Source organism: Magnolia sinica, chromosome 13 (assembly GCF_029962835.1).
Source record: "Magnolia sinica isolate HGM2019 chromosome 13, MsV1, whole genome shotgun sequence".
Lineage (NCBI taxonomy): Eukaryota > Viridiplantae > Streptophyta > Magnoliopsida > Magnoliales > Magnoliaceae > Magnolia > Magnolia sinica.
This window is the reverse complement of record NC_080585.1, coordinates 8,570,034-8,582,323: the sequence shown is the minus strand read 5'-3', so window position 1 is coordinate 8,582,323 and position 12,290 is coordinate 8,570,034. Positions and strand designations below refer to the sequence as shown.

The 12,290-nt window shown below is 40.9% G+C and overlaps 1 protein-coding gene across 1 annotated transcript; it reads left to right on the top strand.

Moving 5' to 3' along the window:
- Positions 1-4,526: 4,526 nt before the first annotated feature.
- LOC131223990 (D-3-phosphoglycerate dehydrogenase 3, chloroplastic-like) lies at positions 4,527-4,904 on the top strand. The gene has a single exon (XM_058219581.1). The coding sequence runs from the start codon at positions 4,527-4,529 to the stop codon at positions 4,902-4,904; it is 378 nt and encodes a 125-aa protein (XP_058075564.1).
- Positions 4,905-12,290: the final 7,386 nt, after the last annotated feature.

Sequence of the window (12,290 nt, the reverse complement as noted above, 5' to 3'; positions counted from 1 at the left end):
TTCCTCTCAATCAAGGGTCCGCAAAAGACATTCTAATTTTCTTTGCATTGATACTCAAATCAAGGGTCAGATGCAAAAGGCTCCCAGTCTTCACCAGTCAAAATCTCAATTCTAGTACTCACATATATAGTGGGCCACCAAAGTCACATGAGCTAAGGATCACATCAATAAGCACCACCATTCAATCTAAGAGGCCTCACTTTTCTCCTGAGTGTTGTAATTGAGGAGCTTCTCAATCAGGTCAACGTAGGTCATGAGCATCCTCTTGTAACAAAAGCGGACCAAACCCAACGCATTAAGAGCACCTCCGTCAATGTAATCGGCTTGGAGAAGATCATGCAATTGGGCTGGATTATAAAAAGCCCAGAATTGTGGAACCGATCCGAACCGAACCGGTTTTCACGGTACGATTCCGGTTTGGTTCTAGGGTGTTAACGGTTCGGTTCTAGTTTCGAAAATCATAAAACCATAAGGAACGGTTCGGTTCCGGTTTCACCCAAAACCGGACCGATCCGAACTATGTGCACCCCTAATTATGATGATTGGATTTCCATTCCCATTAAAGGGTGCCGATTAGGTGAGACCCCGGCCTCATCCAAGATGGTGCTGCCCTTACACTGGGGTCCACCTTGATATAACTATTATGTATTGACCTCGTTCATCCGTTTTTTATCCAAATCTCAGGTGGACCATACTCTAGAAAACAGTGGTGATTGAACATCCTATTATTAATAACTTCTTGTGGTCCACCTGATACTTGGATCTGCTTCAATTCCTGGATAATGCCCTGAAATTATCTGAAAAATGGATGGACGGTGTGGATACAGAATACACACATCCAGGTGGGCCCCTCGGTAGGTTTCGCACCGTCTTTGGTGAGGCCGGGGTATCACCTATTCGGCTTCCCCCATTAAAAGGGAGAGATTCTCTTCTGGTGCTCGCATAGTAATGTTATAACGGTCCTGGTTGCATGTTACATTGGGACGCTAAGATAGGCTGATCCTTTAATCTGGACTGTTCATTAGATTCAGCGCACATTCCATGGGCTATTACGTTAGACATAATGCCGATCTGACAAATATGAACCATTTGATCCATGGTCTTTAATATAGACGGTGAAGATACTTTAGAAAAATAGGTCTAATCTACAATTTAATCCATCCTGTTTTTTATGCCCATCTTGGATTGCTTATGACTATGAAGAATCATTTTCTTTAGACAATTGTAACCATCCCATTCATGGTTTGTAAAATGAATAATCTAAAAAATAAGGCGAAACTAAGGATGGATCTGATCATCCGATTAATGTAACGTTTTCACGATAGCATATAAAATTTGTTCTAAATCAAATGGACGGTTCGGATTGATTAATTGGATTGTGGAAGTAAACTGTAAACTGATGCAACTAGAGCATTATAACTTTGGCCCCTCCGTCACGGATGCGGATTGCCTGGGGCTCACAGAGATTCCCGTGATAAATCCACTCCATCCATCGTTTTTCAAGACCAACTATAGGACAGGATTCTAAAATGTAGGGAGATTAAAAACTCGTGTAGGCCATACCACACGAAACAGTTGAGATTAAACGCCACCATTGGAAACTTTGTGGACACGGCAGAAATTGTATCAGGTCGATATTTTTGCTATTGTTTATCTGAGTGGTAATAACCCTATGAACGGTTTGGATTGTATATACACATCATGGTCGGCTCTAGAAAGGTTTGGCGTTACTGTTCCCACTATTTCGTATGGTATGGTCAACATGAATTTTGAATCTACCTGATTTTTAAGTCCTCTTCTAAGTGTACTCTTCCAAAACTAATGGACGGCGTTGATTTGTTAAGAGCATCTCTGTGGGCCGTACATAGCTTCCGAACTTTCTTTGCGCGGAGTAAGGCAATCCGCTCGCCTTTGGTGACGGCGCCTAATCTTGCCAGGCGGACGAGGAAGCGGATTGGCTCGTGTACCACACATCAACTATATAGCTGGTGTATCGACGGCAGCAGGCTCTGTAGGTCACATCATGGGGTACGTGTTATATCTAAACCGACCATCCATTTTTTGTTATTGTCTTAAGTTTTGATCCGAAAAATAAGGCAGATCTAAAGATCAAGTGGACCACGCTGCAAAAAGTAGTGGGGGATTGAACATATACCATTGAAATCCTTCTGGGGTCACAGAAGTTTCGGATCAATATGAAATTTGGTTTTCCTCTTCATCCAAGTATTTGTGATCTTATGAACATATTGGATGGAAAATAAACGTTATGGTGGGATTTACGAATTTTTTAATGGTGAAAATCATTATCCCCGCTGCTATTTTTGGTGTGGTCCATTTGAGCTTTAGGTATGATTCATTTTTTTATTAATACTTTACGATGATCTCTGAAAATATGTATAAACAGTATAGATATAATAAATACATCGATGTGGGGCATGTAACTTTGATATCCTTTGACCCGTTCGTACAACTCGGAGCTCGAGGAGCGTCGGCGCCGGTCTTCGCACGACACGTATCCACACCAGCTGTATAGCCGTGGGTGGTACACCAGCCAATCCGTTTCCGGTGGGTGAGGAAACATGCATCAATCCACACCGCCCATCAAATGGTTCTACTTATATTCACAGTTGGGTCCAAGAATCAGGATGATCTAGAACTCAAGTGGATCACACCATAGGGAGCAGTTGGGACAGGGTTTTGTATGTAGGGTCTACCATGCTATGTATAAACCAACCAATTCATTCATCTGATGATCCATGCCATGCAAAAGGAACGCCCTAAAATCAAGGTATTCAAAGCTATGGTGGGCTCCACCGCCTGAATTTAGTGGTTTAGGCATACTTTCAGGGCGTGTTTGGGCGGGCTACTTAGGCGGGAGTAGGAGGGATGAAATTGGAAACTCCGGGATTCCTTCGTCTATAGGTATTTGGACCCCAAGCAATGGGAGGCTGTCTCATCCATCGTCGGGACGAAGGCTAGATATGGAAGGATTCCGCAATCCCGTCTTGGATTTGCCGCCGGTCTATCTCCCGCATCGAGTCCGGTTCCGTGTATTTCGGACCTGGCAATAGCTGCTCGCGAGTCGCTACACGTGGAAGTGTGTCATGTATTCATGAGATTTTATCCAATCATCCGGTGGGCCAATGTTCAGCCTACCTTTTAGATGCCTTGGCCTGAAAATCATCCATTCCAGTCCACTTTAATTCAGCCAAACACGTGCAAAAGAGGGACGGTTGGACAATTTTGAACAATGGTTCACGTTCAAAATACATTTATGGCATGAAATATGAGTCAGGACAGCATAGATTTTGGGTCATAACACCTAAACAGAGGAATTCATCCTGATGAACGGTTTGGATCTCACCATTGCGTGACGTGTCGACCCGTGGGAAACGCGAGTCCATGAAAAAAATCCTGCGCGCGTATTATCCCATGGAGAGCAGCGACGCAGCGCATGGCACTTATATGCAGGCACTCAAAAAATGTACACGTGGCATACATTAACTAAAATTAAACCGACTACGTTGTGTAATCAACTTTCTATAATTCAAGATCAAGAATTCAAATTAGTTGAACAATTCTAACCTCTGATAATACAACCATTGGATATTCTTCATTCTCAGCCGTCCAATAAATGGCCACCAATTCGATATACTTAGGGGTCATTTGGCACCTTGGATTGGAGGGGATTAGAGGGGGTTTCAAATCCCCTTGGTTGTTTGGCCGCATAAAGCAACCGGGGATTGCCAATCCAGGGTTCCCGATCCCCTCTTTGAAGGGGTTTGTAATACAAGGTGAGAGCTTCGATTACACCTAAAATCATTTCAATAATTGTAGGTATAAATAAATGTATGTCACTGTACACTATCATTCTACCGGGCACATGGCCCACTAATGATGATCAGCACCGTCCAAACATTGTTCATGTAGATTAGCACCGTCCAAATATTGTCCAGCACCATCCAAACATTGTCTATATTAATCAACGGTTAAAAATCATTGGTTAGTCACTCGGACATGATCTTGTGCTTGCGGTCATTTGAGACTTGGAATTTCATCATTTTTAGGCAAAGCATATATTTTAGTGGGCTTATCACAACCATAGTGTCAAAAATTATATATCTCACTAATTGGGGATATTAAAGTTGATTTAGTAATTAAATTCAAACCCCCGTAAATATACCATGTATAGGTATTTTTGAATTAAAGTTGATTCACACTCCAGGGTGCCATACACACAGAAAGGATTGCCAATCCAGGGGGTTTCCAATCCTAGGGGTTGCGAATCCAAATCCACGCTCCCAAACAGGCCCTTGAATAATGTGGAAAAAAATCTAAGTTTTGTTTCATGATAAATATAAAGTATAAACCATGATTTCTACAATTAATCGACTTAGTTCTGGCCACATATGCAATTTCTAAGTGCCTGAGTATCATCCATCACCGTCAGCCAGAGTATCAAAGCTATTCTCCTTTCAAAATCTCCCACTCAAAATCAACTCTCTCGCGAAAGAAGAAAAATACCGATGGCTTCTATATCGGCAAACCCCAGACCGACGGTCCTCATCTCGGAGAAGCTCGGTGAGGCCGGCCTCGATCTCCTCCGGGCATTCTCCAACGTCGATTGCTCCTACATCCTCTCCCAACAGGAGCTCTGCTCGAAGATCTCGAAGATTGTGTGGAGTGGGACGAAGGTGACGAGGGAGGTATTCGAGGCTTCCAGGGGGCAGCTCAAGGTTGTTGGGAGGGCAGGTGTTGGGATCGACAATGTCGATCTCCAGGCGGCGGCGGAGCATATCTGTCTTGTGGTGAATGCACCTACAGCGAATACAGTCGCAGCCGTTGATCATGGGATTTGCCCCAATGGGATCAGTCTAATCCCATGTGCATCCAAACAGTTTTAACTTTACCGATCCCAGGATATTCCATGTTATCCAAACAGCCCACAGATTTCAGTCCCGAAATATAACAATCCCATGGAACGTTCGACCATCCACTGACACCACCTTCATTACCTTAAAATCCATCCCATCCCTCCTAATCCCATGAGATCGGTCCGACCAAACACGCCCTTAAACTGTTCCCACTAGTGTGCTGGATCATCAGTCACAAATTTCTGACCACGTGTAAATATTGTCCGGTGCACCTGATGGACGGATTCGATAGCTCCCACCACTTCAACGGTAGTCAATGCCCGCTCGCCTGTCCACGTCCTTGTCACACGCGGGAACGGATTGGCTACTTCCCCTGCCACCAGCCCCGTGGCTGGTGGTCGGTGATCTGTGGGCCCCACCATGATGTATGTGTTTTCTCCATTCCGTCCATCCATTTCTAAAGATCATTTTAGCTTGATCACAAAAATGAGAGGAATATAAATCTCAGGTGGACCACACCATAGGAAAACAATATTGATTGGATATCCACAATTAAAATCCTCCTAAGGCCCACTGTACTGTTTATTTGAAATCCAATCTGTTGATTAGGTCCTGCGGACCCAGATGAAGGGTAAAAACAAATATCAGCATGATACAAAGCTTTTATGGCCCTCAAAAAAATTTTAATGGTCAAAATCATTAAACACTGTTTGCTGTAATGTGGTCGACTTGAGATTGGGATATAACTCATTTTTGGTCTAATACCATAAAATGATCTAGGAAACTAAATGAACGGAATGGAGAAAACACATACATCATGGTGGGGCCCACAGAGCACCGACCACCAGCCCCGGGGCTGGTGGCAGGGGGAGTAGCCAATCCGTTTCCGTCACACGCCCGCCTCCGTAAACATCGAGGTAAGGATGTTTAGGTGTTTGGTACACGCAATAATTAAATCGGTCACTTCCGACGGCTGTTTTATAATCCGGACCATCTAATGACTTCAGATTATTTTTTTTTTAATTTTTTTTATTTATTTTGGACTCGTGTCATGAAAAAGTTGACAAAACGGACGGAAGTTACGCGGATTAGATACGGACAACTGACACGGTGAGAAGACAAATGGCTACTGAAGTGACGTCACCAACTTATGTGGACCCCACCACGGTGCGCGTGTTGTATCGATACCGTCCATCCATTTGGAGGGACAGTTTAATGGCATTAGAAAAAGAATGAGATAGATCTAAAGTTCAACCGGACCCACCATAAAAACAGTGGGGACAGTGACATCCACCGTTCAAAACTTCTCAGGGGCCACAGTAATTTTCGATCAAGCTGATATTTTTGTTTTCACTTCAACTATCTCTATATTAACTAATGAATAGGTTGGATCTCAAAAGTACATCATAGTGTGCCATATAACTGTTTCAACGGTGGGTGTGACTGCTCCCACGGTTTTCTGTGGTGGGTCCACTTGAACTTTAGATCTATCTAATTCTTTTTCTAATCCCATGAAAAGATCTCTACAAATGGTTGGACGGTATAGATACAACAAATGCATCATGGTGAGGTCCACATAACTTGGTGACGTCACTTCGGTAGCCATTTGGCTACTCCCTTGTCAGTATCTAATCCGCGTCCGTAAATCATATACAAACTCGTACATCGAGGTAGGCCTACAGTCAGTGACCACCTACATAGCTGGTTTTCTCTTTAGACTAAGACCTGTTAAATAAATGATTTAAAAAAAAAAAAAAAAATTCAGATGCCCCACACACATCTATACACTCACGCGGTGTGGGGGACCGCCTACATAGCTGGTTTGCTCTTCAAAATAAGACCTGTTAAAATATATGAATTGTTTTCAATTTTTACATGCCCCCACACACATCTATACACTCACGCGGCAGTAGGATTTCACCAACTACGGGATTTTGAACCCAAGATCTTGTGTTGAAAGCCCGGAGAGTAACCACCAGGCAAGGACTTGAAAGATGACCCAAATTCAAAAGCTAATGTCACAGGATGTATTCCGGCAAACCTATACAGGGGAAGGAACGTCGTGTCTTCATTCTTGGCCCTGCCCTTCCAAAATTAGAAGTTTTGTGTTATTATTATTATTATTATTATTATTTATTAGTTGCTTTTGTGGCCCCTCATCCTCTATCTATTGAAGTATAGAAGATGATAGTCTGCGTGCTTGTGGTCCCAGCGGTGACTGTTCATTTTCAAAGGAAAATAACCAAATTATCAACCTCATTGGAACAAATACTTGTCAAATAAATTATTTGGATCATTGGAAGATGACATAGATTCAAGCCTGACCCACCTCTAGCCAGGCTTAGACTGGACAATTTAGCAGAGATCGAACTTAAAATTCAGGCCCATTTTTCAATCAGGCTGATTTTGGATAATGTATGACAGAATCTTCATTTTATAATATGCACAATATGTCAAAATCTTCATTTATTTTGTTGCAGCTCATATTTGTTTGTAGCCTGTGACTCATCTAAGAGATACTCGGGCTTGAGCCAGCCTAGTATAAATATTTTGGGTTAGACTATTTTCGCTCACCATGTCTAGGCTGGGCTTAGGCCTATGTTAACAATGTGGGTTGGGCTTGGAAAGAACTCAATCGGCCTCTTGGCCCGGCTCTAACCTGGCCGTTGACACCCCTAGCTGGGGTGCTGATATTTCTAAAAATAATAAAATATTAAATGTAAATTATTTAAATAATTTAAGTGATTAATTATTTAGAAAGGATATATTGGCTGTAATGGACGATGTATCATCCGCCAGGGAGATCTGCCTGTTTCAGTAATAGCAGCCGATATCTTTCTGGCTGGTATCGCTGATATCTTACAGGTTGGTACTGCACGTTTTATTGCAACGATTGTTGATTGGGATGATAATAACAAAAGCGATATGTAAAAGAGAAATTTTTTGATACTCTGGCAGTGTGATGGATATGCAAGCACTGATACTACTTAATCAGTAATTCAAGATTCAAACTAAGCTGTCTTATTCTTGGGTCCTAGTTCAAATTGACACTTAGTTAGGGGGAGCAATCTCAACCTGTGGTTCATGGGCATTGTTTCTTGAAGTAAGACTGTCGTATGTTTTTCATTTTTAACTGTCCAATAGGTGTCCTGCACTGTAATAAGAACATTTTTTATTTTTTTTCCTTTCATGATGCATGTAAATTGGTACCCATTATTTGAACGGTTTAGTTCTAATTACTAATATGCCTCATGCGTTTTTTTTTTTTAGTAATTGCTAACTGCTTTTATGTCCATCATTCTGACAGAGTATCAAAGTTTATTATTACTATTTTTATTAATTCTAAGTTAATATATTGCACATGCACAATTTTTTAAGTGCCTTCATGTCAAGTGTCTTTTTTAATGCATGCAAAATTCGACTAAGAGGTGACAAGCATAGCCTTATCATCATCATCGACTCAATCGCCTCGTCAGCCATTGTACTACATGCAGAGCCGTCACAACACGATGCGGAGAAGTCATTCGAGTCCAGCACCATGGGATGAGAGAGGAGGAGAGGGGCTGTGATGGTAACTCTAGTAAAGTGGTTGGGTTGCATAAACTAAGGGCCAATTTGGATGCCTACAGTTTTTTTTTAGTTGTAAACACATTACACAGCTGAAAAGAGGTTGAGGCGTATTCGGTTTACAGGCAAATTTGTTTGGTTTTCAAGTGATAATCTATTATTGTGTGTTTAGGTAGTCGATAAAGTGTTTACAATTAGTAAAGTAGGTATTCATATTATAGAGCTTGGCAGTGAACCTTCCAAAATCTGCAAATCACATTAGGACTTGATTTTTTTTAGAACCTTAAGAGAGCATTAAAGCATACCTAAATGAATGGGATGTCTTCCACCTATCACAATAGGCCCCAAATGCAATGGAAGAAGTTTTTAACGGTGAATGTACCATCCTTCCTTCGTATGGTCCATTTGACAATGGACGAACTATTTTTTTAGAGCCATAAGAGAGCATCAAGGGAAGTATATAATAGATAAATTGGATGTACGATATATATTACCATGAGCTCCACATATCATGAGTGTATATTAACCATTGTGTTCTAACATATGTAATGTTTTTTTAATCGGTAAAGACATTATTTTAAATATAAAACATAGCTTTTTACTAGGTTTTAAATTACAACTAAAAGTGATAATTTGTTAATAACCCATAAAGCCTTTATAGGTAACTATGTATATCCAAATAGCCATTGTAATTCATTTACAACTTATGGAGTTTAGAACACCCTGATCCATAGCTCAAGTGGTAGACTGAGTGAAAGATACCTCGTTTCAACACTAAGGTCTTGGTATCGATCCCTAGTGGGGGTGGTTAACGGTGAAGTGTGAACTGACAGTGGGGTGTACTAACAAGCTAACCAAAAAAAAAAAAATTAAGGAGTTTAGAGGCATCCAAACAACCCCAAAGAGCAATTTTATCATTTTCATAATAGAGCTCTTAATTTGTATATAACTTAAACACCATAAAATGTCAGGCATTGGGATGTCTAGCGACAGAAGACTTAAGCATATTATTTTAAATATTTTGAAAAAGTTGTCTCTCTCTCTCTCTCTCTCTCTCTCATTTATTTATTTATTTTTTTTATTATTATTATTATTATTATTATTTTACATCATACGGGGTAAAAAGGAAAGTGAAGGATGAGCTAAGGGTAGGCAAAGACAGCCAATTTCCTGCCAAAGACTTTCCCATAAAGTACCTGTGCAAGAATGTTAAGTACGGTTCACTGAGATGTTTGTAAGAAATTCACGTCTATCAGTTTTGAGAGCTCATTTTAGAACAAAAAATAAGATGGATCCAAAACTCAAGTAGGCCACACAAGAGGAAATAGTAGAGATTCATTGAGCACAATTGCAACATTCCAATGGATATAAAAGTTTTGTATCAGGCAATGGCCTTATAAATGGTTTTGAGGGCACATAAACATCAAGGTGAATCGAGTCCAAAGCTCGAGTGGACCACACTATAGGAAACAGTGTGACTCACCACGGGAGTTTTGAGAGATGATATTTGTTTTTTTTTTTTTTTTTCCCTTCATGCATGTCTTTTTGATCTTATGAATGGAATGGATGACAAATAAGCATCATAGTGAACCCTACTAATGTTTCAACCGTGGAAATCATTATTCCCACTGCTTCCTATGTTGTTGTCCACTTGATCCAGCTTTCAATATTCTTTAATTTTGGGCTAAAGTTCTAAAATGAGCTTGAAAAACGGATGGATGATGTAGATAAACGACATGCATTCACGGTGGGAACAACAAAGTTTACTCATAAAAGGGTACTAGGTACGCAATCCGATTTCAGTGAGGGCTGAGTTGCATCCGTTTGGCATATGTAAGGAAAGCAGGTCCCCACGGATGCGGTTTGGCTTGTAACGCGACCGCTAGCCCCGTGGTGGCAAGGGGTTGGTTCTCCGTGGCCCCATCGTAATGTGTGTATTTTATCTACGTTGTTCATCCACTTTTTCAGATCATTTTAAAATTTGATGCTAAAAATAGATAGATCTAAATCTCAGGTGGACCACACCACAAGAAATCAATAGTAATTGAATGTCCACCGTTAAAAACCTCTTAGGCCCACCGTTATGTTTATTTGACGTCCAACCTGTTGGTTATTTCATTCATACCGACCTGAATGGAGGGAGAGAAAAAAAACCAAATATCAGCTTGATTCAAAACTTTTATGGCCTCAGCAAGTTTTTAACGGTGAGTGTTCAATTGACACGATTTCGTGTGATGTGGTCCAGTTAAGAATTCTATCAACCTCATTTTTGGGCTCATGAAATAAAAAGATATGGAAAAATGGATGAACGGTGTGGATGAAATACGTACATCATGATAGGGCCCAAAGAGCACCGACCATTAGCTATTAGCTAATGGAGGGTCACCAGCCAATCCGCATCCCCTTTTTCATCCCTAGGAAATTGGATTGCGTACGGAGTTACTCAGTACGCTCTTATCATACTGAGTAAACTCTGTTGGGCCCACCGAGAATGCATGTGGTTTATCCATGCCGTCCATTCGTTTTTTCAGATCATTTTAGGGGTTCAACCTAAAATTGATGCATATACAAAGCTCAAGTGGATCATACCACAGGAAAAAGTGAAAGTATTGATTTCCACCGTTGAAAACTTTCTAAGGCCCCCAGTGATGTTTATTTGTCATCCAACCTGTTCATAATATCAGACAGACATGGATGAAGGGAAAAAACAAATATCAGCTTGATCTAAAACTTCGGTTGCCCCCAAGAATTTTTCAACCGTAGATGTTCAATTCACACTGTTTCTGATGGTGTGATCCAATTGAGATTTTATATAATCCATTTTTGGTATAAAGCCCTAAAATAATGTGGTAAAACAGATGGACAGACTAGATACAGTGCATAAATGACAGTGGGGCTCACAGAGTTTACTCAGTACGCTTGAGTGCGGATCCTCTGCCTCCCGGAGGCAGGAACTCCCTGCCTCCAGCGTTTTCATTGGTCAACGTCAGTTTAAGTGCCATGAGATTTTTAAAATATATTAAAAAAATACATTTAATAAGAAGCGTAACGGAGACGTTAAACGGAAGCGGTTTGCCTGCCGAGTAAATCAGTAGGGTAAGCGCACTGAGTAAAGTCCGTGGAGCCCACCGTCGTCATTCGTGCATTGTATCAACTCCATCCATCTCTTTATCCATCTAAATTTACGGTTTTATAACAAAAATTAATCATATCCAAAGATCAAGTGGACCACACCACCTGAGACAGTATAAATTGAATTCTACCGTTGAAAAGTTGTTGGGGCCCACAGAAGTTTTATATCAAGATGATATTTGTTTTTTCCATTCATCCATGTCCTTGTGATCTTATGAACAGTTTGGATGAAAATAAACATCATCGGGGGCCTAGAAACATTTCAATGATGAAAATCAATACTTCCACGGTTTCCTTTGGTACGGTATACTTGAGCTTTTGATATACTTCAGTTTTGGGCTCAACCCCTAAAATGATCTGAAAAAACGGATGGACAGCTTGGATAAACCACATAAATTCATAGTGGGCCCAACAGAGTTTACTCAGTACGATAAGACTTAGCACGCAATCTGATTTCACGTGTCTAATGGGGACGCGGATTTCCTGCCAAAGCATTTTGCAATAAGATCCCACGTGACGATTCTGGATGGGCCCACTGCAACATTTGTGATAAATATCCAACCCGTTCATCCATTTCTAGATATCATTTTAGGACATAATACCAAAACTAAGGTGTATGCAAAACTCAAATGGGCCACATGAGAGGAAACAGTAGGGATTTAGTGTCCACCGTTGAAATATTTATATGGCCACAAAAGTTTTGCACCGGTCTAATAT

Coding starts and splice junctions, on each gene's coding strand:
- LOC131223990 (XM_058219581.1), top strand. CDS start 4,527: ATGGCTTCTATATCGGCAAACCCCAGACCGACGGTCCTCATCTCGGAG.